Source organism: Salvelinus sp. IW2-2015, linkage group LG16 (genome assembly GCF_002910315.2).
Source record: "Salvelinus sp. IW2-2015 linkage group LG16, ASM291031v2, whole genome shotgun sequence".
In the NCBI taxonomy this organism is placed as follows: domain Eukaryota; kingdom Metazoa; phylum Chordata; class Actinopteri; order Salmoniformes; family Salmonidae; genus Salvelinus; species Salvelinus sp. IW2-2015.
In genome coordinates, this window is record NC_036856.1 from 11,370,150 (window position 1) to 11,396,372 (window position 26,223).

Sequence of the window (26,223 nt, forward strand, 5' to 3'; positions counted from 1 at the left end):
CTGCTTTATATAACAAGCCACAGCCACATGACTGAGCGATACAATTTCATGAATAGGGTGAGTGTACATGTATAACCATTTAATAGCTAGCTTAAGTCGCCAAACCCACTGGCTCCAGGTCACCTACAGTTGAAGTCGGAAGTTTACATACACTTTAGCCAACTGCATTTAAACTCAGTTTTTCACAACTCCTGACATTTAATCCTATTAAAAATTCCCTGTCTTAGGTCAGTTAGGATCACCACTTTATTTTAAGAATGTGAAATGTCAGAATAGTAGTAGAGAGAATGATTTATTTCAGATTGTATTTCTTTCATCACATTCCCAGTGGATCAGAGGTTTACATACACTCAATTAGTATTTGGTAGCATTGCCTTACAATTGCTTAACTTGGCTCAAACGTTTCGGAAAGCCTTCCACAAGCTTCCCACAATAAGTTGGGTGAATTTTGGCCCATTCCTCCTGACAGAGCTGGTGTAACTGAGTCAGGTTTGTAGGCCTCCTTGCTTGCACACGCTTTTTCAGTTCTGTCCACAAATGTTCTATAGGATCGAGGTCAGGGCTTTGTGATGGCCTATCCAATATCTTGACTTTGTTGTCCTTAAGCTATTTTGCCATAACTTTGGAAGTATGCTTGGGGATCCTTGTCCATTTGGAAGACCCATTTGCAACCAAGCTTCCTGACTGATGCCTTGAGATTTTGCTTCAATATATCCACATTATTTTCCTACCTCATGATGGCATCTATTTTGTGAAGTGCACCAGTCCCTCCTGCAGCAAAGCACCCCCACAACATGATGCTGCCAGCCCCGTGCTTCACGGTTGGGATGGTGTTCTTCGGCTTGCAAGCCTCCCCCTTTTTCCTCCAAACATAACAATGGGCATTATGGCCAAACAGTTCTATTTTTGATTCATCAGACCAGAGGACATTTCTCCAAAAAGTACAATCTTTGTCCCCATGTGCAGTTGCAAACCATAGTCTGGCTTTTTTATGGCAGTTTTGGAGCAGTGGCTTCTTCCTTGCTGAGCGGCCTTTCAGGTTACGTCGATATAGGACTTGTTTTACTGTGGATATAGGTACTTTTGTACCTGTTTCCTCCAGCATCTTCACAAGGTCCTTTGCTGTTGTTCTGGGATTGATTTGCACTTTTCGCACCAAAGTACGTTAATCTCTAAGAGACAGAACACGTCTCCTTCCTGAGCAATATGACGGCTGCGTGGTCCCATGGTGTTTATAATTGCGTACTATTGTTTGTACAGATGAACGTGGTACCTTCAGACGTTTGGAAATTGCTCCCAAGGATGAACCAGACTTGTGGAGGTCTACAATTTTTTTTCTGAGGTCTTCGCTGATTTCTTTTCATTTTTCCATGATGTCAAGCAAAGAGGCACTGAGTTTGAAGGTAGGCCTTGAAATACATCCACAGGTACACCTCCAATTGACTCAAATGATGTCAATTAGCCTATCAGAAGCTTCTAAAGCCATGACATCATTTTCTGGAATTTTCCAAGCTGTTTAAAAGGCACAATCATTACATCATCATCTGCACATCTATCACTCCAATGTTAATGCTAAATTGTAATTATTTCGCCTCCATCACCTATTTATTGCCTTACCTCCCTACTCTTCTACATTTGCACACACTGTACATAGATTTTTCTATTGTGTTATTGACTGTACGTTTATGTGTAACTCTATGTTGTTGTTAATATGTCGCACTGCTTTGCTTTATCTTGGCCGGGTTGTAAATGAGAACTTGTTCTCAACTTTAAAAAAAAAGTCACAACAGTCATGTTAATTCCACTGACTAATGTGAGGATAAGAAACCCAAAAACAAATTAAAGATCAAATTGTCAAATGAGAAAACTGTTTTAAAATGAATAAACAGATAATTAGCAAATAATACATCCTTAATAAGCATTCAGGATTTTATTCTTAAGAGGGGTAATGGTGGCATAAAGGACCTGTAACTTTGGAGTGATGACAAACATAAGAACTAATGTGGCACATATTTTATTACAATTTGTCTATTTTAAGTGCTCACTTTGATCTGCATGAATGTACCAATGCACCCTCTCTCATAACAGCCACACAGACTGATGCGACACAAACAATATATATTGAAGAGCTTTTTCAGCCTTGAGTCAGGCTATCACCAAGTAAATGGAACAGAGAAATTAAGAAAGCTGTTTGTCAATTCACATTAACTTCTTATAACACTGTACTGTTTTGTTGGTCACACAACTTAACACCTGAAATTGACCTATGAAATACAATCTCAAGCATGTAATTTAGATGGAAAAAGGGTAAGTACCTTTTTTCTTTAAAGGAGTGTCAGTCCCACTCACTTATTTCAGTTTTTAGTGGACAGGATAGATAGAGGAAGGACAGAGGGGAAGGACAGAAGAGAAAATAGCAGTGGTACAGATTAAAAGCCATGCTGCAGCAGTATATGTGATCTGGAGACAGCAGCTTAGAACGCTAGACCACAGGGAAGTAAAGTATCAATAACTGTATTTATTATTTGCAACTGACCTACCTTTGAGTAACTCTAGAAATATTATATATTTCACTGCTTTTGGAATACAACTGAAACCAAGTAAAAGCCTAGATTCAGAATTTTCAGAGGAGTATCATTTTTGTATTATGGCACTAAATTTGAACCAAACTTTAAGATGGAAATGAAAACAAAAATAAAGACAGTTGACAACAACGGTCCATGACATAGGACTATAGGTAAATATACATCCTGGAAATATGGGTCCTTCCTTCCTCTGCTGCAGCTTCTACTGGGTTCGGAGCTGGTAATCTGGAGAAAAAAGTAAAATAATTAAACAATTCGTGAACTCATTAGTAAACATCCATTTCGCTGGCAGTCATATACATGAATATTGACTGATCTAGAAACATCGGTTTGGCCATAAAAGCTAAGCGAACACTTACAGAGAAGTCCTTTCCCTACCCTTCCATCTTGACCTCAAAACACACAATTCATTAACGTTTAAATATTACTCCAAGAGCCAAACTAAATAAAATGTGATTCGTCTAGTGGGAGTTGGCTCCACCCATTATAAAACTAACAGAAGAAAGACAATAAGTAGAGAAAACTCTTGTTAAAACCAGCAGAACCAGCTCAAGGATAAGTTTCCTTATTTTAGTTCCCTCAGACCAAAGACTGTGTGTTTGTACGGAGATGTTAAGTTCCTCTGGTGCTATGCTTGGCAGCATGACTCGTAAATAAACATCTTAAATACACATACATTTACAATGGGAAGCACACAGCTGTGTGGAGTCTGGTTTCTTCGCTCAAGCCAAGTTCTGACTGCTTATCTGTTCAGGAATCTGAGTTTTGAGTAGAGGTGAGCATGACATCCGCACTCCCTCTCACACACACACAACAGATTGTGTACTTGTTTATGTGTGTATGTACAGTATGTATGTGTGTGTGGACTGTGCGAATTCACTTTTGCGACGAGGGCATGCACGCAGCATGGGCCGGATTTAACAAGATCAGTACCGTCTGTTTGTGGAAACCTCTCCAAAATCACACTCTTTAGCCTAAAGAACACAGCCTCAATTTCTGTAATGATAACAATAATAAAAATGTAAAAAACAAAGTTTGTTATGGAAACAGTGTGGTGTGTGGAACGTTAGACATGGAGTGGTGAAACCGCTTGCCCCATAAGCCCAGCGTATCTGGTTTTCATTTGCCTTAAATCATATCTGCTTTAAGAGCAATTAAGTGCAAAGCCTACGGTGGAGCAGTGTTTTTGTGGTTGCTATGGGGAACCAGAGGCACTTGGAACAATGGTGAACTGAGCCCAATAGTATTGTTACGTGACGTGGCTTTCAAACGCACTACTGACATTTGTAAATCCTTTAACGTGACGGTGGTTCGAGAAATGACGTGTCAAATTTGGTAGTTATGAAGTGTCTAACACAGACACCCAAATGTGCCTGCCACACACACTTTAAATATCATAACATGTTTACTTCTAGTAAAACGCAACGGTTCGCTTTCTAAATGTGGCTATTCATATTGTTAGTTTGACAATGTTTTCATGTGAATAAAACTAAAAGACTTTTGACCCCTTCAAAACAACTTTAACAGACCTAATAAACTTCTAAATACTACTTCTCTGCAATATGACATTTCTTACAAAATATGAGACTTAACGGAACTCTTGAATCCAGTCTACACATCAGTCTAAATTACCCCGACTCGCCTGGAGAACTATTTCTAATTGTAGCGTGCACATGCCATGGGCTAGACAATGGGTCTGGTGGCTTATTCCCCCCCCCAAGCCTCCTTGAAAATGACTGTCCTCTTAACCATCAAACACATGCCGGTTTCCTATATGGCTTTTGAGTGAGGAGAACATTAAAGGGGTAGAATAAGACAGCTTAAGTCTTCAGGACTACTTTGGCTGTGGTAATTGATAGGCTGTGTTTACAGACCTTTACTACACGCTCATGGGAGGTCTCTAYTTTGGTCCCATGCGCCCCTCTCCCCAGAAATGCTCCCCCGTCTTGCGGAGACGGAGCCAACGCGTGGCCTTGCTGACTCAGGCTCCTGGCCATGGCACAGTCACACACAGGGACACGCAGATGAGGTGCCATTGGCTCGCCGTGGTCCACAACAAAGTGCTTGTCGGTGCAGGGGTAAAGCCACAGGTCCTTGGGGGTGGCATTACCCTGTCACACCACTCCTACACTTTCCACCAGTCTTCAACGACAGCCCAGTCTGTGACCTCACCGCCACCAATATGCCAATCAGGACCTACAGCCACATCAAGGCCCCTAGGGCGCTCTGCAAATAGGACAAGGCTTTTCATTCAGCCTGAAGAAACTGTCAGGCTGCCAAAGGCATCAAGGCCTCTAGTTGGGTTAGGGCCAGTGCTTTATTTCTAGAGCTGTACGGTGTCGTGTATCGCTTCCCCATAAAATAATACTGGTCCTCTTTAAAAGTGATATGAAACGTGGAATTTGAAGTAATTTGTCTTTCATTGTTTGATAACAGTGAGATGTCACCTAGACATAGAATTATTATTATTGACCTTCCCCTTTGAACGTGTAAACGTTAATAGAAGAAGTTAATAAAACCACAAAGGGTACTACGCTTAATATTAAGGATGCCTAATTACATTTCAGCTCTTTTAATGAAATCAATCTCATGAAGATTGAATCGTCAGTTAAGGCTCGGGACATCTTTCCGCTAACGTTGCAGCTCTTTTGATCAACAAAATTACATAGGAGGGGGAAAAAATACACAAAATGGTGGTGCGGTGGAAGTCTGCGGTGGGCCCTGGCAAGGAATCAGTCTGGAAACTGTTGACCAGTTTGGCCACCAGAACCCAGAGCTCATCAGGATGATGCAAGCAGGCAATTCAGGTGGCGTTGGCTATTCAGTTGGGGCCTTGGGGGTGAACGTGGAAGTAAAACTTGGCAGTGGCCAGAGCACATGAGGTAGCATACATGAGATATCTTGTTTTCACACCTAGTTTGTAATTGCACCATTGTGATCAGTGTTGTTTAATTGCCCTGACAGCTTCCATAACATGTCAAAATCTGTTTAATTACAGGGTTGATTTTTTAAATTAAAGTTAGGGGCATTAACTCAAATAACAAAAAGGTGTAGTATTTGTTTAACCCTAAGCGGAACACACCACACATGAACATAACAAATACAGATGTATGGAAATGGGGATCTACACCTTCCCTTTTGGTGAGATACAACAGTGCAGTATGATGGCACCGTTCTTACATTTTTTATATCTGTGTCAACTAAAGAACTCAGTCTATATACAGTACATCTACTGTAAGTATTCAGCGATCCACCCACGTTAAGGTCTAACCTCCCCAGTATGATATCTATCACCCATACTCAAGACAAGTAATTCAACAGACCCACAGGTCCCTGTTTAATTAGATCCTATCAGAAACATTGTGAGAGGGGCGATGGAAAAAGTATGCTTTCAGTTTCAGCAGCCCTGAATTCCCCTACTCACATGTGCATTCCTAAATCATTCCTTGGCTAAATGCACTGGCAATAACCCCGAAACAAAAGGTAAGATAAACATTTAAGAGCAAGGGCGTGCACATGGAGTCCCTGTGGGCTGCCTACATTCGTCATCCGCTAACCCCAAACTGGATAGGTCACCATCATTTGGCAAAAGCCTCTCCCCGGCCCGCCCTCCCCTCTAGCTACACTAGCAGGTTCTCTCAGTACTCTGGGACCTCAGAGCTCCCCCCCTCCTGTTTTTCCCCCCTTTTTTCACTCTTTTTCAAAAGATAGTATCAATGTCAGAGTTGCAGCATCATTCATAACCGCTTCAGCATGTGTTGGCTTTCGCTCTCCTTGCAGACAATGGAGGTGGAACTCATCTATGTCAGAGGGGATTGAGACAAAATGGAGCCGTAGAATTCCCGGGACTCATATTGTCAAATATCATGATACTTTCTGGTGAGACTGGATCACTGGAGATATTGTTTCTTGTCCATTGAATCTACTTTTATTGTAGTGAAAATATTGACATGAATTCCATCAGGATCAGCGATTCCGATTTGAGCTAAGCTAGACTTCTACTGTATCTTCAAGCCACACAGGCAGACAACAACAAAACCAGGACCTGTAGTCTGGCCTCGCACGGCGCAGACACCAAAGACTGCTCGGAACAAAAGATTCAACCCCCCGATTGACAAAGTATCAAAACAAACTGTCGGCGGAGACGAATGCCTTCCTCTGGTTGATATCGGAGGTAATGAATATGTTGGTTGGCTCTGCTCTGCGGGGGCCGGTGTATAAGTAAGACAGCCATTAGTTGGGGTGTAGTGCAGTACGACAGCTGGCCAGCGGCCGCCAAGAACAACGCTATTTCCTGGATGCTTCCTTCCTGCCAATTAGAGTCGGGAGGGGAGGGGCCCGTCTCAGACCACCTGCACAGATAACCTGATCAGGAAGAGAGGCCTGGAGAGAGACGGACTGTAGACTGTACTGTAGAGCCTTACAACATGGCACACAGTAGAGGGGAGATAATAGAACCACACAGCACTGCATGAAGCACGGGAAAATCCAGTGAAGGAAGTTACAGACCACTTGGTAGCAGTGTCCCCTAGACTTATTCCTAGGCAGGGCAAAACAGTCCCTGAAGCAACATTCAGTGCTGCAATTACTAAAACTATTGAAACCAGTAAAAGCCCAAACATTTATGTGAGGGGCAACAGAGCAACGTGGGGGGCCCACCCAGAAGCAGAAGAGCCAGAGTACAGGAGCAGAGACACGTGGCAGTTCAGACATGCATAGCTCAACACATAGGATTGATGGCAGATGACAGTGCGTTTCATATGCAGATGTTTGGTGGCTGGGATAACGAGAGATCATTATTACAGTATGGTGGGTTGAGGATCAGTCTTCATTGGGAGGTTTGGTGAGAAGGGTGTGAATGTCTAGTTTTAGCCTTACCTCCGTTCTGTGTGATGTATCGAACCCATGGCAGAGCCTGGTAGCCACTCTTTTCAATGATCTTCAGGTAGCGCACCTAAAAACAAGAGTGAGCAAACATCACGAAACCTGTCCATCGTCACACCTAGCACAAACAGTGACTAAAGGGAGGAAGCAGTCAAATTCTATGGAATACATACACTGAATGGACAAAACATTATGAACACCTGCTCTTTCCATGACAGACTGACCAGGTGAAAGTTATAATCCCTTATTGATGTCACTTGTTAAATCCACTTCAAATCGGTGTGATTGAAGGGAAGGAGACGGGTTAAAGAAGGATGTTTACGCCTTGAGACATGGATTGTGTGTGTGTGTGTGTGTGTGTGTGTGTGTCATTCAGAGGGTGAATGGGCAAAACAAAATATCTAAGTGTCTTTGAACGGGGTATGGTAGTAGGTGCCAGTCGCACCGGTTTGTGTCAAGAACTGCAACGCTGCTGTGTTTTTCACTCTCAACAGTTTCCTGTGTGTATCAAGGATGGTCCACCACCCAAAGGACATCCTGCCAACTTGACACAACTGTGGGAAGCATTGGAGTCAACATGGGCCAGCATCCCTGTGGAACACTTTCAACGCCTTGTAGAGTCCATACCCTGACATAGCCTGCGGCTATGGAACCCTGACCTGTTCACCGGACGTGCTAAAAAAGCCAACTGACATTTACTCCCGAGGTGCTGACTTGCTGCACCCTCGATAACTACTGTGATTATTATTATTTGACCATGCTGGTCATTTATGAATATTTGAACATCTTGGCCATGTTCTGTTATAATCTCCACCCGGCACAGCCAGAAGAGGACTGGCCACCCCTCATAGCCTGGTTCCTCTCTAGGTTTCTTCCTAGGTTTTGGCCTTTCTAGGGAGTTTTTCCTAGCCACCGTGCTTCTACACCTGCATTGCTTGCTGTTTGGGGTTTTAGGCTGGGTTTCTGTACAGCACTTTGAGATATCAGCTGATGTACGAAGGGCTATATAAATAAATTTGATTTGATTTTGATTTGATACAAATTGAGGCTGTTCTGAAGGTAAAAGGGGGTGCAACTCAATATTAGGTAGGTGTTCCTAATGTTTTGTACACTCAGTGCATTTCATGTCATTCTGAGCCTGTTTGGAAAACCAGTCAAGTAAAGTACATTGAATATAACAAAATAGGGTTTAACTATACATGATACTGTGTTGTTTTTACAAGGAAGATTATTTTTATATTCACTTAAAATACTAACTTTAACAATGCCAAGTTCCACCCATAAGGTCATACATGCCCTGCAAACAAAGCCAATGTCTGTAGATGATGGGAACTTCTCTCACATTCAAGAGAGAAACGAGCTGGTAGTTAAGAAACTTGTAGATATTAATACAAAATTAGGGAACTGGCACTTCCCAATCCTATGTGAAATGTCATAAATTCTTCACTTGCCCTTCTTGTGAAACTACAACCTATTGAACAAGACCCAGCAAGGGCACACATATTGCATGATATTACATAACTGAATTTACCAAATTGAGCCATGTCACACGAGAAAACTTAGATAGTAAGCAGAACGCATGACAGGGAGTTAACTACTATTGTCATTAAAATCTAATTATTTACACTGAGGCCTATAAAACAAACAGCATAAATTAACATGCTTATCTCTGTGGTGAGCTTATCAGTGGATTGAGCTTCATATTACCCCATCGTAAAACAGTTCCCTATTGTTTCATGGCTGGGCTTTCGTTGAAACGAGGAGAACCTTAAGGCATTCAGAGATCCTAACAGAACAAGAGAGTGGGGGATTAAGCCTTAAATCTTCTCCAGGATAAAACACTTGCAATAACCGCCCAGAGAATTACACTGACAGACAGATTTGACAATGTGTAAATGGCCACAGCACACCGCACCGCAGCCCAGCTCTCTTCACATAAATACTGAGCTTTTTATCAACACCATATGGGAAAGATGATAGTTTTTGCTTTAGGGAGTGAAACACTTTACAACAAGGGTACCATAAATCACAACTGGGCCGTAATGAAGAAACCCATGCTACAACAGGACACCGGCCCTAACAGGCTCCTCAACAAACACCTCTGGGTGTGGGCCGTCTGTCTGGGGGTCCTGATGAAGATGCAACAGGCATGCAGTCGGCCACCCAAAACGCATCCTTCATCTTCCTCTCAGAAAAGGTGTGAACACTGCCGGTACCAGAACACAACCTGCCTCCAAGACACACAAGGTGGTTCTTCTCATAACAGGAAACAAACAGCTTTACAGAGAGGGTGCTGTTGCGTTCCTCGACAAAAAAAGGCTACAATCCCGCATTCTGGTGCAAAGGAAACATAGTTGGATACAAACACATAATTTACTCCACAGAGGTAAATCGGTCTGCTGACCTGACATTATCCATATCAGACTAGCGCTGTATTTGGACTGTGAGCTGTACAAATCGCCTCCCATTTAGGTGCACAACGCCTATTTCAAGTGTGATTTAAAATCTAAAAGGGTGTTCGAGGCAGATCATACGGCCAATGCACAATGCAGAAAGAATATGTCTATATGCATATAGGAGGAGGACTGTCTGAACAGTCTCAGAGCTGTGTGTGTGTGTCTGCAGTCTAGACATTGTGAGAACAGGAGGATCTCAGTGCTGGCAGGTCAAGGCTAACATCAGTTAGGTCTAGTGACTGTCATTGGCAGAACAGGGGTGCTATCAGGTCAATGCAAGTCAACAAGGACCATCAGAATGGCCTGGTGGTTATGTAGCATGGCCTGGTGGTTATGTAGCAACCCTCAACTATGCGATCACCTCATATATATCACTAAAGATTATAAATGATGTTTTTGTCCAACACATCCATTACATCTGGCCTACATTTATACATCCATACTTTTATCAGCCAGAATCATGCTAACCTCCTAAGTCTCCTATCTTGCCTAAAAGTGATATGCTAACTGAGCCAATTCAATATTTCATCGTTTCTATGGTTTTGCCAACAAGACCAAGTCCCAGTGAGAAATAGCCTTGATCAAAAGAGATGCAGGAATAGTAGCCACGGGGTGAAACAAGGACAGGGGATTTTTCTCGTCCCAAAGTCTCCAACATTAGTTGACCCGTCTACAACTCTACACTGCCGGTGGTGAAATTGGTAGCTTCTTATTCCTACACTGCCAGTTAGTCACAGACCGTAACAAGGTTGGCCGACGTGATGCTGTAATGAATGCAGCTAAATCGAGGTGTAGCCTACTACTCTGTGTCTAAGTAGTCTGGTGCCTTACAAATGTAGATGTTTGTTGTTCTAAACTACTGTAAGGCCAAAGCAGGCACAAACATTCGCACACATTCGTTCCAAAGTTTGGGGCACAGTCGGACCAAGCTAAGAATGCCATATTTTAAGGACACTCTCTTGAAATAGAGCAGATTTATCTTGGGGATGAATGTGTCCTCAGTGTTGAGGATTTCTCTGAGATGTTAGAGAATGTGAATACCAGACAGTAGCTGTGTAGAACAAGCGGTTTCTCCAGGCAGTCTGGTCGACAATTGACCTTTTCAACAGCCATTTGATTTGATCAGCCTGAGGTAAGAGCTTCATTGAACGTTCAAGCGGAACTAGGCAATGAATCCGTCAACCATGGTCCAACAAACAACTTGTTTTTGAAGTTCTCTTTTGAAATAACTAGGCCCACGGGACAGTTCTACTAACTACTGATAGACGTCTGATCATTTCTGTTTATAACAGGAAGAACAGTTTATTTACATTAAATGAAGATCAAACGATCATGTGCTTACAAAGATGACAGCAGAGGCACATCCATCAAATCGCATGTGAAATTGATACCACACCGGAATTTCTGTGATGATGCCTGTGCCAAATACAGTTATCATCTTCATACACAGTACCAGTTTTTTATTTTTTTTTATTCAGTACATGATACAGACTATGATATATTTACTGTAAATAATGTAGTACATGAGTATTTTGCAGTTGGCCAAGCGTTCTGTTCTGGTGGTTGACTAGGCCTATATGGAGTACATCTCTCTGAGGGGCTGGTGGGCCACGCCACTGTGTCTGAGGGGAGGGGGAACCTGGCTGTAATTATCCCCTGGAGGGGGACAGATGAGCCCTGATGTGGCTTCCCCCCCTACCATCAGCAGGCTATAAAGAAACCCAGTAGCCTATGCCTCTGGAGCAGCCCAAACCACTCTGGTGGTAAACTTCCCTTTTCTACCTCAGATGGGATATGGCTGGGGGGCTTAATGCACATCTGCCTGTAGGCCTGGCTGGTTGGCGGTGGGGTAAAACACCACTTTGATATACCACGCTGTCTAATCAAGGAGTTGATGATGTGGTTCCTTTTTTCCCCCCTTGGTGCTGTGTGTCGTGTGCGAGAGACCGGGTAGCGTGGAGAGCGTGAGTGTGCAAACACATGGTCACACATGCAGCCAGGCATATGCAGAGGCACGCACCCACAGACACACACACACTGAGCAGTAAGTGGCGTACTCCCTGTAATAAGCCCAGGCTGCATTAATGTTCCCTTAATGCTAGCAGAGATCCTTGGTGGCGTGCGGTGGGCTCCGTTGGAGTGGCCACAGGGGCTCTGCACAGTTCAAGAGGCCCTGGAACACCAGCGTAGCGACCTTGGGGTCAGCCAGGGCCACAAAATAGCTCCCCATCAAAACCCCTAAATAGTAGCTTCTAGTAGCTAAAAGTAGCATCTCTGATGAAGGCTCCATTGATCTCTGGTTGAGTGAGTTATTTTGAGGGGCTTCGGTTTACAAGCAACCCTTTCCTCAAGGTGCCACCACTAGGGTTAAATAAGTGTGGCTGTTACGAGTGCATCTTGTAGTGATGATGAAACCTTTCGAGAGAACATTCTCTGGTAGAACACTACAACAGGAAGACACTGAATGTCTCTGTCGCGCCATTGGATTATGAAATCCCTCATTTTCCATTATTGCCAGAACATCCTCATTTCCAGAGAATTTCAAGCAAAGTGTAATTTAATCCTCTGCCTTTCAATTCTGTGTGGGACGCCACTGCAAAATATTGATATGGGAATGACACCAAAAACGGAGAAAAGCTCTAATTTAGCAGAGCATGTTTGGCTCTAACATTAGGGTATAGAAATATATTGGGCAGATTGTCTAATTTATTAAAACAGTTTGATAGTGAATTTGCATAGAGGGTAAATTGAGATAGAGACCAGGTAACATATCCTGTGGCTCTACTGGCAAGACAAGAGGCCTTGTGAACACGTCATACACTCGTACAAAAAGAAAGGAAACCAGCCCAACGCACACATAAACCTGCTATGGAAGGTGAGGTAACCACTAGACACCAATGCGGCTTTCCAGCAATGTGACCTGATGTCACCACTGTGAGCTAGCATTGCACATTTACAATACGACACAATGGAGGTGTAGATAACAGGCTTGAGTTTCTCCTGCTTTACTGACTCTTAACTCAACTTTAATAACCAATTCCCTGCACCCCCAGAGTGCCTAATTTGTGTTTAGCCCAAATGCATGGCAGGTTAGCGGAGATGTCCCTAGGCAAACTTGAAAATCTAAGCTAGATTGTTACTAATGCTGAAAATGTTCTGCTGGTACAGCTCAAAAACACAGCGCTGCAGCACAATGATATTGGGATTAAGATTGTTCAGAAGATAATTCATATTCATCCCGAGAATCCTGGGAAAAACTGCAAAAAATCTGAAATGTTTGTTTATTCGTTTTGTAGCTATTCTTTCTGGAGTCCACAAAGTGGCCATTTAAAGCGTTTAAAACCAAGACATGGTGAAAACGCCTGGGTTCTCCCAAAATGAGAGGGACGTTGCGACATCTTGTCAGCGCCACTATGTAAAGATTTCAGAGCAAATGAAACTGATATTTAGTAATGATTGAGTAACTATCTTTGATCGCCAATGACATTGCAAAACAGGCCATTATCATGTTCCTCAATTCAGTGCATTTCAGCAGTGGGTCATCTCAACGAATAGTGCACTCAGGACGCACCGAGAGTATAGAGTTGTCGAATCATACAAACAAAAGTCAAATGAACAAAGTTGCTAAGCTTGCTAGATAACATTCAACGAATGACAGAATCTCTCCTACATTTGGCAAAATGGAGTTGATGATTATACAGATAGCAGATCAGCTCATGAATAACGAGGAGATGAAGAGTGGAAATGTTTTAAAAAGATTCTTAACAGGTACAAACTGTTTAAAAAAATAACATCCATATATACTCTCACACCGTTTGTTGATCACACATTCTCTACCGAAGCTCTCAGATGGGCAGCAAGTAGGAGAAAAGCGGGGGAAATGTTAGAGCTGTATTTTGACATGCATAGGCACAAGACGTTCTTCGATAATACAACCTAATGGATCACAGAATAAAGTTAGGATTTTTCACCCGAGACAGAAGTAAGGATTTGGGGTTTCAGTGGGATTGAAGAATAGCCGAGGCTCTATGACAGGAGAAGATTTCCCCTCGGGCCTCTGAATTTTTACAAGACTGACAGATGTAGTGTATTGTGCATAGGGGCCTATCAAATGTGTGACTGTCTGAAGTCACAACGACAGCTCAAAAAGAGGCACACATTTTTTCCTAGGCTGTACTGTAGGGGTTTCCTGTAGGGTTTATTAACAGCATTCGGGTCGCGTGTGCAGTTCGGCAGTGTCAATTATGCGTGTGCTTTGAATTTATGGTGACTTTGTGTGAAGTAAATATCCTAGACTCAAGGCTTCCATGCAACAACCTGTTTGGATAATGTGCCATTTTATTTTTTGCTAATCTGCTGCTACACATGTCATGTATTTTGTGGAATTACATCAATGCCACTTTAAGGAAAAATGTAATTTCCCGGGTCTTGTCATTTAATTTTTTGGGGGGGTAATGTGAAGAGTGTTCCCGGGACAGTCCCAGGATCCCGTTTACCCATGTTAATCCCTACAATGGTGTAATGGGTTGACTTCATAGCTTTGTATTCCTGTATGGAGACGCAAACGGTTTGTTTTAGTGCTGATGTGAGGGTGTGCGTCTCCATAATAAGTTGGCCATGCTCGTTTTTCACCAGGAAACAAAGACCCGAGGCGAGCAAACCCCACACTGAGCCAACCAAAAGGCTTTCCTTTGATTCTCTGGGCTCTGATGTAATTTCCCTGGTGTCAGATCTGGAAGCAGAGGGCTGACAGGGAGAGCTTGACACTCATCCAGAACACTGCCTGACMTAAATAAGGACCTGCACACTGGTACTCTGCCCCTAATTGTTCTCATCTTAACCAGCCCATCCACTACCTATTGACCATTTGGTCTGAGTATTATGGGTAGAAACAACATTTCAATAAAACAGAGCAAAACAAAGTTAGTCTTAAAAGCAGTGAGTTTTTGGTGCTCCCAAGTGGTGCAGCGGTCTAAGGCACTGCATCTCAGTGCTAGAGGTGTCACTACAGACCCTGGTCCGATCCCGGGCTGTATCACAACCGGCCGTGATCGGGAGTCCCATAGGGCGGCGCACAATTGGCCCAGCGTCGTCCGGGTTAACCGTCATTGTAAAATAAGAATGTGTTCCTAACTGACTTGCCTAGTTAAATTAAATAAAAAGTGTGTGGAGCAGTTCATTTTTCGGCAGTTGTCTGATGCTGGCTATACAGTACCTGTGCAGAACTATTTGAATGTGTGTACATCCTTCTGAGTGTAGCTTGTCAACGACACCTTAACTCTGTAGTGTCGAAATGTTACAGAGAGACCCGCCAGACCAACGCTACAGTGATGTTGTTCTCCCTGTGTTGACTGACAGTCTATTGTACGGTCTGTATTAAAAACGACAGCAGTTCTACCTACAACAGAACCATGCACACACGACACCAGTCTTTGAAGCAGCAAACCAAGCACGATCTCAAGCACACCTCAGGTTCTCAGCGCGAGCAGCCAGACCTCATCCGCGTTACAACAGCGCCATCCTGTGTTAGAATGATTCCCAGTCTCCCAGTAACAGCAACAAGAGACTCCTGGAGGATAGAAGAGGTACTGCAGTGAGGATGCTCACCTGGATGCCAGAGGTAGTGAAGTAGGGGATCTCAAACTTCACACTGATGGGGGGCTTCCCCTCCTTGTCCTCTGCTTCCACACTTGGCAGACCGAAGTGGGCTCTCATCAGATACTCCTTACCCCCCTGGGACAAGACAAAACAGATCAAGAGATAGGATAATGTGGATTTGTTTTACATAAATGTATCCAGGTCAGTTAAGTGACAKATGATATCTTTGGGGTTATGGATGTTCAGACACTCAAAAGAACCGCACTTTGAGAACTATGGTCTACGCTAGCATGCAGTCCAGTGTGTTGTTGTGCTCACCGGGAATGACTTGATGGACCAGACAACCTCACTGTTCTCTGGGATCCACTTGACACTGCCCACCGTGGTCTTGAACTTGGGCGAGTCTGCGTCTGTGGGAACTGGAATGTGGATCTCCACGTTGTTGGCTGTGGAGCGCCTCTTGAACTGACTCTTGGCCTTAGACACAAAAAGAGAGGCTAATACATGCCATTCCTGAAGATCGTGCTATTTGCATTTATGACAGCTTTGTGGTCAACTATTGATTTGATACCAGAGCATACTGTTAGCTGCTGGGTAACGTTGCAGGGCTGGTGTTTACCTTGATCATGTACTCGATCCTGCTGTGGGAGTGTTTCTCTATCACAGACTCTATCCAGATCAGGGGCTTCACCTGGGGACAATACATTTCATAGGCTTAAAAAACAACTCATCAATACAACGAAAAGGGTCATTTCTGCATTGACACGTCTTTCTTCTACATGCAAAATGGCCTGTCATCATCTCATATGCATAAATAAAATAGCAATTCCTTAAAGCTGAAATCTGCATAAGGTGAAAGAGGGTCACTGTCTGCCACAGCGCATTTGTTATCGGTTTTGTTTAGTTGATGAAACGGAGAGTAAAAAATTTGCAATAAATACTCTGCTATTTTATTGCTCGTGCAATGATGTGCAATGATGTGCAATGATGTGCAATGATGTGCAATGCCCGAGGGAAAAAAACAGTGTTAGTTGTTTAAAGTATCTTCTTTACTGCTTTAATATTACAAAACGGACGTGGCAGTTTCACCAAGTACGGATTCCAGCTTTAACTTGTACACTTCTAATTGCATGCCCATCCCATAAAGGGGGCGGTTACCTGGACAGAGATTAAACCTAGTCTTGGACTAAGAAGCCCTTTCGATGGAGAAGCTTCATGAACAATGTTTCTTTTTTTGTCAAAGACTTCATATCTTTGTAAAACAGATCCATAATGACAAGCCCATCTAATGAAACTGGCCTCTCTCTCTCATACAGTACCCACGTGTGTGTTGAGGCGGTAGGACATGAGCTCAAACTCTCCATCGGGGGGAATAAAGGAGATGGTACGGTCATTCTCAAAGCGGGACAGACGCACACACTGGTGGAACTTTGTGTCCTCCAGCTCCACTGATTTACTCTTCCCTCCTGTGGTGAGCACAGCAACAGAGAGAGTCAGGGCATGAGAGGATTGTACCTGGTACAAGTACAGTTTTCTGAGAGAAATACAAGCTCTGTTAAGAATTTAAATAGATTAGAGGTAAGAGCTGAATCCTAACTTGAAATATGTGCGCACAGCACACAACTCCAACTTCCTTGCAAATCATACAATGATGTCGATGGGAAATTCTAAGCAAAAGGCTAAGTCACGCATTAGTGTCTACAATTTGGGATGAGAATACAGACAGAAACAGCTTTGAAATCTGACATGCATTTGTATTTTAACTGAACTGTAACCAATCCAGTGACACACAGTGCAGAGGAACTCACGGCCAGTGTTCTCAAACAGAACTTTATCATTGAGGCCCAGACGCAGCTCAGGCATCCCTGACAAGAACACACGCATCTTGATGGAGCCCACGATCTCACTGCGCAGCACGTTACCGTTCGCACTGACCTGCACAGAGGAGAGAAAGGGGGAAAAGTGTCAAACTGTTTACAACAATTGCAGAAATGCGTCTAAGTTCAAAATGGTTGATAGTACTTCCATAAAACACTGAATAATTTTGTCATAGAGAAATAATAAACATTGCAAGCCAAGAATGTATTAGAGGGAGGCGAGTGTTAGACTTAGAACACGACGTGACAAGGCGCCGTACCAGAAGATTAACAGACTCGATGACATCCAGGAAGACTTCATTCTTCCTGTACTTGATGCCCTCTGACCTCCAGGACACAGCGTTGGTGACGGTGGCAGGAGGGCGCGGGCCCCCTGTGTCCAGCTTGTGCCCCTCTTGGGTGATGTACCTACAAACAAACAGAGACAGACCTGGTGAGAGGACAGGACAACAATGACAGGAACTGTCTGTCTGCAGGCATACTGGGTGTTTAGGTGAAATGGAAGATAAACTGTATACACAGTACTGTAGGTCACTACTACATTATTAAATCATGTTTAACTTGGAGGAATTTTAAACTGTTTAATGGAAGCTAAACATAGGTTTGTACAGAGAGAGTTTTGTAGACAGAATAAGGGCTAGGTAGGATACTCACTCTTGAAGGATCTTGCTGTCAGTAGTCTGAGGATAGCCAAAGTCCATCAGCTCATCCATCAACTCATAGATGATGACAAAGTTATCTCTGATACTCTCCTCTTCCAACTCTTTAAAATACTCGGAGAAAACCTGCAGAGACAATAGGCTGAGTCTAGATACAACACATTTTTTTTACCAGTTAACCACCAGTAATACCTATGGGTTATTGGAAAATAAGACTACTGCACACCACACACCATTATAGAGACTAATTAACTCACCTGGATAATTTTGTAGAGGAAAGAGAAGACCAAGGAGACACAGGCATTTTTCTTAGACGTTGCTACAACTGATGGAACATTTGTTAAGGTGAAAAGTTGATGTGGGGCTTTCAACATAAGTCGACTTGTATCTACCTTAAAAAAAGAGGCCGGTTTGAGAACGAACTACAAGTGGAATTTTCAAGAAGTGAACATTTTACATTATTTACATTTAAGTCATTTTAGCAGACCTCTTATCCAGAGCGACTAAAATTGGTGCATTCACTTATGATATCCAGTGGAACAACCACTTTACAATAGTGCATCTAACTCTTTAAGGGGGGGGGGGGTTAGAAGGATTACTTTATCCTATTAGGTATTCCTTAAAGAGGTGGGGTTTCAGGTGTTCGGAAGGTGGTGATTGACTCGCTGACTGGCGTCGTGAGGGAGTTTGTTCCCCATTGGGGTGCCAGAGAGCGAACAGTTTTGACTGGCTGAGCGGGAACTGTACTTCCTCAGAGGTAGGAGGCGGAGCAGGCCAGAGTGGATGAACGAGTGCCTGTTTGGTGTAGGCCTGATCAGAGCCTAGTACGGAGGTGCGTTCCCTCACAGCTCCGTAGGCAAGCACCATGGTCTTGTAGCGGATGCGAGCTTCACTGGAAGCCAGTGAGAGAGCGGAGGAGCGGGGTGACGTGAGAGAACTTGGAAAGTTGAACACCAGACGGGCTGCGGCGTTCTGGATGAGTTGTAGGGGTTTAATGGCACAGGCAGGGAGCCCAGCCAACAGCGAGTTGCAGTAATCCAGACGGGAGATCAAGTGCCTGGATTAGGACTGCCGCCGCTTCTGCGTGAGGCAGGGTCGTACTCTGCGAATGTTGTAGAGCATGAACCTACAGGAACGGGCACCGCCTTGATGTAGTTGAGAACGACAGGGTGTTGTCCAGGATCAGCCAAGGTTCTTAGCACTCTGGGAGGAGGACACAATGGAGTTGTCAACCGTGATGGCGAGATCATGAACGGGCAGTCCTTCCCCGGAGGAAGAGCAGCTCCGTCTTGCCGAGGTTCAGCTTGAGGTGGTGATCGTCCATCCACTGTATATGTCTGCCAGACATGCAGAGATGCGATTCACCACCTGGTTATCAGAGGGGGAAAGGAGAAGATTAATTGTGTTGTCGTTGCATAGCAATGATAGGAGAGACCATGTGAGGATATGACAGAGCCAAGTGACTTGGTGTATAGCGAGAATAGGAGAGGGCTAGACAGAGCCTGGGGACACCAGTGGTGAGAGCACGTGGTGCGGACAGATTCTCGCCACGCCACCTGGTAGGAGCGACCTGTCAGGTAGACGCATCCAAGTGGGCCGGCCGGTAGATCCCAGCTCGGAGAGGGTGGAGAGGAGGATCTGATGGTTCACAGTATCAAGGCAGCCGATAGGCTAGAAGGATGAGAGCAGAGGAGAGAGAGTTAGCTTTAGCAGTGCGGAGCGCTCCGTGACACAGAGAAGAGCAGTCTCAGTTGAATGACTAGTCTTGAAACCTGATGATTTGGATAGAAGGTCATTCTGAGAGAGATAGCAGGAGCGGCCAAGACGGCACGTTCAAGAGTTTGGAGAGAAGAAGAGGGATATGGTCTGTAGTTGTTGACATCGGAGGATCTAGTGTAGTTTTTCAGAAGGGGTGCAACTCTCGCTCTCTTGAAGACGAAGGGACGTAGCAGCGGTCAAGGATGAGTTGATGAGCGAGGTGAGTTAAGGGAGAGGTTCTCGGAAATGGTCTGAGAAGAGAGGAGGGGATAGGGTCAAGCGGGCAGGTTGTTGGGCGTGCCGGCCGTCACAAGACGCGAGATTTCATCTGGAGAGAGAGGGGAGAAGAGGTCAAGCACAGGTAGGGCAGTGTGAGCAGAACCAGCTGTGTCGTTTGACTTAGCAAACGAGGATCGGATTGTCGTCGACCTCTTTTCAAAATGGTTGACGAAGTCATCAGCAGAGAGGAGGAGGGGGAGAGGGGAGGATTCAGGAGGGAGGAGAAGGTGGAAAGAGCTTCCTAGGGTTAGAGGCAGTATGCTTGGAATTTAGAGTGGTAGAAATTGGCTTTAGCAGCAGAGAAGAAGAGGAGAATGTAGAGAGGAGGAGTGAAAGGATGCCAGGTCCGCAGGGAGGGAGTTTTCCTCCATTTCCGCTCGGCTGCCCGGAGCCCTGTTCTAAACCTATCCATTGTTTGAACTCTCAGCGAGAGAAGTGTACTTTGACCTGAGCAGTCAAACCAACCATCACTCTCCCTTTTCCCAGAGCAAAATATGGAAGCATTTCCATTTCTATTGAGAAACATATATTGGAAAGGCAAAGGAATACTGAGGCAGTAGTCACTCTAATCCCCTTTGTGAGAGGTTGAGTAAGTGGCAGTAAGGATACGGTACAGATTGTTGTGTTTGATCCACATGAAGCGGCCCTCCATGGGCCAGGATAGGGGATAAGTTGCCCCTCTCTGTCCATGAGGATGGGCATAAAGTGCTCGATCTCTGACATGTCCACATCTCCTCTGTAGTTACGACAGACCAGAACCTGGAGCGGTGAAACAAAATATACAGGAACTTACTTCTCTAGCTATCGCTCCGTCCTACATGGTATGTGCCTCCTGAAGACATCATGAACTGGCATCAATGGCATCATGTTTTCATATCTTCAAGTGTCTTTGATATGGAACACAAAAATCTACATGGGTCTAACGAGACTATGCATTTGAGGCTTCACATAAAGTGTGTTTTCATTCTCAAACAGGCCTTAGGATGGGGGCAAATGTTGGTGATCATGATGACATCCATGGATGGTATGGGCTCTTGTCAGGCTTGTGATACAGTATACTGTTCACAAGGCCACCACAACCATTATCATTATCATGCAGAATTTGGCCACAATACATTACGTGATTCATTGAACCCAATCTGATCCCAATACCAGTCTAGCTGGGTGGGGTAGATGCTAGCTAAGTAACTAGCTACAATGCATATTATTAATGTCCCGTATCAACATCAAAAGCTAGCCATCTCAAATACACTATTGTATATTTTTCTTAGAATGTAAAGTAACTAGCTACATATTGTAAATTGGCCATCAAATGTGTGATCCTTTAGTAAACATTTTAACGTGAACCATGTTAGATTAAGCTAGCTAACGTTAGCTCTTTAGCTGGCTGAGCTAATCTCAGTTCCTCTTACCTTGCCCTTAAGATCTAACACATACACCGCACTTGCTGACATTTTGCTTTTAGCTCGTCGTAACTTACGAGTTGGTACCGGTGAAAAATATTTATAATATCTAAAACATGCGGCGGTACGATAGCATCCACCTAGGAGTGCTAGGTGTTGCCGGCTAACATCAGAGAGGAAGAAGCGAAGCGAGAGGGTTTACTCCGCCCAAATTTTGTTCACGAAAACAAGACCGCGAAAGTGAGGAACTTTTGAATATGAGTGTCGAATTTGGTCATCAAAATAATATAATTGCTAATTTGCTACGTGAGGCTTATTTGATCAAATATAAGTTTCGAGTTCGATTGTTACGAATAAACTAACGCACGCGGTATTTCAACAACAAAACTACTTTATAATCAGAGTTATGCCTGTTGTTGACACGCGTATCTGACCTTATTAGCTAGAATGGTCAAACCTTTTCGCCCCCTCCCGCCTGCCTTCAACCTTTGAGGACATGTATTTCCATTGTTGGAGCGATTACTCGACTATCTTGTCAATATAATAGAAAACCTTTGCTAATATTTACTATTATATTGCTCTACTTCCGGGAAGCTGTCTGTCTATTCCCAATACAAATATTGCCTTCATACATAATTTGCTACATATTTTTTTAGATTACAAGTTATGCTAATTGTAATTAATATATTGAGTGACTACACTGTACGCATGTGGTGTTATAAGAGACCACAGCTCAGCCCTCTACTTTACAATAGAAGGCTCTGCAATTGGGCCTGGAAAATGCCACCTGTCGTTGACCGTTTCAGTCTTGACAGCAATGAACTACACACAACCAATACTAATGTAAAAAATGTAAGGTGAATAAATTTGTGAAATTCCAGACAAGGAAAAGTAACTCAGTTTAATTCAATACACATCACAGCATGTCTAATCTAGTATAATTCTATGTATGGAACCAAAATATAGTCACACAAATTACCAATCAAGTTTATTTTATATAGCCCTTCGTACATCAGCTAATATCTCGAAGTGCTGTACAGACCCCAAACAGCAAACAATGCAGGTGTAGAAGCACGGTGGCTAGGAAAAACTCCCTAGAAAGGCCAAAACCTAGGAAGAAACCTAGAGAGGAACCAGGCTATGAGGGGTGGCCAGTCCTCTTCTGGCTGTGCCGGGTGGAGATTATAACAGAACTATGCCAAGATGTTCAAAAAATATAAAATTATAATGACTAATATATGATATAAATGACTAATATACAACAGAAATGACACAGCATGGGTAACAATGGGCAATTTTTTTTCTTCTTCTAAAGCAATTCTAAAATGAAAATGGTCCAGGATTCCTCTTCATTTGGTCCAGCTGACTTTAGGAATATCGTAATGTTCTTCAGGGCGTCCAGGTGACGGTTGAAATCCTGCAATACAACAAAAATACCTTTGTTTATTGTAAATGCCAGGAGTTTGTAGAACTCAAATGTCCAAGTGTATTTTCTGAATTACAGTAAATTCATGCAGATGTTTTCAAATAATAAGGTCTTACCTCAACTCTCCGCTTGTGAGTTTTTTCTGCTTTGTTCAAAATTCTCTCCATTTGCTGAAAGAAACATAAAAAAATTGTGTGTGAATATTGGTATTTTAAACAGGAAGTAGGTCTTTTTATCCCATGACTAACATTGTCTCTATTTCAGTGCTAGAACATCAGTAGGACAATACATTTAGGACAATAATTATTACCCTCTTCTCTTGCATCTTGTCAAAAGCCATTTGAGCTGGTGTTCTTTTGTCAATGTATCCACTCTTGGTTTCCTCCTCTTCATTTTTATTTGTATTAATTTGCTGCTCCAAACGATGCTTCTTCTCCTTGTTCTTCTTCTTCTTTCTAAAAGAGTAAAATAATGCCAACAGATGAAGGGTTGTTAGTGAGGAGTTAGCTAGCCTGCTACATAGCTAGCCTAAACCAGCTAGAGCTTTGAGGTAAATACTAGATTAGGCTTATATGTTTGTTTACTTTTATTTAACTAGGCAAGTCAGTTAAGAACAAATTCTTATTTACAATGACGGCCAACCAAAAGGCCTCCTGCAGGGACTGGGGTTGGGATTAAAAATCTATAAATATAAGACAAAACACATCACAACAAGAGAGAAAACACAACACTACATAAAGAGAGACCTAAGACAACAACATAGCAAGGCAGCAACACATGACAACACAGCATGGTAGCAACACAACATGGTAGCAGCACAAAACATGGTACAAACATTATTGGGCACAGACAACAGCCCATAGGGAAAGAAGGTAGAGACCACAATACTTCAAGCAAAGCAGCCACAACTGTCAGTAAGAGTGTCCACGAATTGAGTCTTTGAATGAAGAGATTGAGATAAAACTGTCCAGTTTGAGTGTTTGTTGCAGCTCATTCCAGTCGCTAGCTGCAGCAAACTGAAAAGAGGAGCGACCCAGGGATGTGTGTGCTTTGGGGACATTTAACAGAATGTGACTGGCAGAACGGGTGTTGTATGTCGAGGATGAGGGCTGCAGTAGATATCTCAGATAGGGCGGAGTGAGTCCTAAGAGGGTTTTATAAATAAGCATCAACCAGTGGGTCTTGCGACGGGTATACAGAGATGACCAGTTTACAGAGGAGTATAGAGTGCAGTGATGTGTCCTATAAGGAGCATTGGTGGCAAATCTGATGGCCGAAAGGTAAAGAACATCTAGCCGCTCGAAAGCACCCTTACCTGCCGACCTATAAATTATGTCTCCGTAATCTAGCGTGTGTAGGATGGTCATCTGAATCAGGGTTAGTTTGGCAGCTGGGGTGAAAGAGGAGCGATTACGATAGAGGAAACCAAGTCTAGATTTAATTTTAGCCTGCAGCTTTGATATGTGTTGAGAGAAGGACAGTGTACCATCAAGCCATACTCCCAAGTACTTGTATGAGGTGACTACCTCAAGCTCTAACCCCTCAGAGGTAGTAATCACACCTGTGGGGAGAGGGGCATTCTTCTTACCAAACCACATGACCTTTGTTTTTGAGGTGTTCAGAACAAGGTTAAGGGTAGAGAAAGCTTGTTGGACACTAAGAAAGCTTTGTTGTAGAACATTTAACACAAAATCCAGGGAGGGGCCAGCTGAGTATAAAACTGTATCATCTGCATATAAATGGCCTTGGGGTACTCCCTTTGTGACAGGCAGTGGCTGAGACAGCACATTTTCTGACTTGGAAAAACACTGCACTCTTTGAGAGAGGTAGTTGGCAAACCAGCCCAAAGACCCCTCAGAGACACCAATACTCCTTAGCCGGCCCACAAGAATGGAATGGTCTACCGTATCAAAAGCTATGGCCAAGTCAATAACAATATCAGCACAACATTGCTTAGAATCAAGGGCAATGGTGACATAATATAGAACCTTTAAGGTTGCAGTGACACATACATAACCTGAGCGGAAACCAGATTGCATACCAGAGAGAATACTAGACATCAAGAAAGCCAGTCAGTTGATTATTGACAAGTTTTTCCAACACTTTTGATAAACACGGCAAAATAGAAACAGGCCTATAACAGTTAGGATCAGCTTGATCTCCCCCTTTAAATAAAGGACGAACCTTGGCTGCCTTCCAAACAATGGGAACCTCCCCAGAAAGGAGAGACAGATTAAAAAGGTTGGAGATAGGCTTGGCGATGATAGGGGCAGCAACCTTAAAGAAAGGGTCTAAACCATCTGACCCATGACAAATCAGGACAGACCGTTTCACTGAGCAGCCATTACGAACACAGGCTGTAAAACAGTGATCACCAAGGTCATTACAGAAAACACCAGACTGATACCTATCAGGATAATTTGTGAGGATAACATCAAGGACAGTAGCCTTTTCTGGGTGTTTGGAGTCATACCTTGTGGGATTGGTAATAATCTGGCAAAGATTTAGGGAGCCCCATTGCTTTAGGACTTTGTCAGGTGGTTTAAGCATGTCCCAGTTCAGGTCACCTAGCAGGACAAATTCAGACTTAGTGTAAGGGGCCAGGAGTGAGCTTGAGGCAGGTTGGGTAAAGAACGGTGCTGATGGACTGATGGCCGGTGCACTTAAAAGCTACATACATTTGAGAAGGCTAACACTATGTAACTATTTACAGTGAACAAAATATGATTTAGCTGTTGTTACCATGTTTGATAGTTAGCGAGATGGTTAGCTTAGCTGGCAAACTTTTGCAAATTGTAAAGTCTACAAAACGCAGTCCACTCTGTGATATATTCTAGTTTTGGAAACATAAAACTSTATGGAGATGTTTTATCGATGAGAAAATGTACAGTAATGTCGGCCAAAATTCATCTCACTCCTACTTCCGGCCACTGGGCTTCCTCTCGTCACCATATTTGGCTGTGAGTGGAAACGCCAACCGGATGCTTCACATTTATAAATCTGGTGAAATATCTGGCTCATTGTTCTAGCTGTATTAGCTGGTTTATAGGGACAGAGAGGTAACTACTTTGCTCCTTTACTCCATTTTAAACATAGTAAGGTGTGGACAATTTTAAGAACACATTGACTTATAAGTAATAATAACATGAAATACATACTTTTTACCGGCGGAAACGACGCCTATTCCTTTCAATTTCAGGGAACCTTTCTGGACGGTGGCGTATTGATCCGACATTTTTGTTGTTGACGTAGATTTCGTTCTTCCTCTCTCGCTGTTACGCAGATGAGTTTCATGAAT

General features: G+C 43.4%; 2 protein-coding genes across 2 annotated transcripts; both read right to left on the minus strand.

Moving 5' to 3' along the window:
• Positions 1 to 2,498: 2,498 nt before the first annotated feature.
• LOC111975700 (AP-1 complex subunit mu-1-like) lies at positions 2,499 to 21,960 on the minus strand. Its single transcript, XM_024004231.2, is given in 14 exon segments — positions 2,499 to 2,810; positions 7,464 to 7,539; positions 15,533 to 15,658; positions 15,842 to 16,000; positions 16,143 to 16,214; positions 16,847 to 16,989; positions 17,332 to 17,458; positions 17,661 to 17,808; positions 18,055 to 18,185; positions 18,317 to 18,384; positions 20,706 to 20,740; positions 20,742 to 20,774; positions 20,776 to 20,855; positions 21,509 to 21,960. Coding segments are annotated over 14 exon segments (1,263 nt in total). The 5' UTR covers positions 21,551 to 21,960; the 3' UTR covers positions 2,499 to 2,787.
• A 426-nt stretch (positions 21,961 to 22,386) lies between these two features.
• On the minus strand, positions 22,387 to 26,220 carry fam32a (family with sequence similarity 32 member A). Its single transcript, XM_024004044.2, is given in 5 exon segments — positions 22,387 to 22,889; positions 22,892 to 22,916; positions 23,042 to 23,095; positions 23,236 to 23,380; positions 26,084 to 26,220. Coding segments are annotated over 5 exon segments (342 nt in total). The 5' UTR covers positions 26,161 to 26,220; the 3' UTR covers positions 22,387 to 22,848.
• Positions 26,221 to 26,223: the final 3 nt, after the last annotated feature.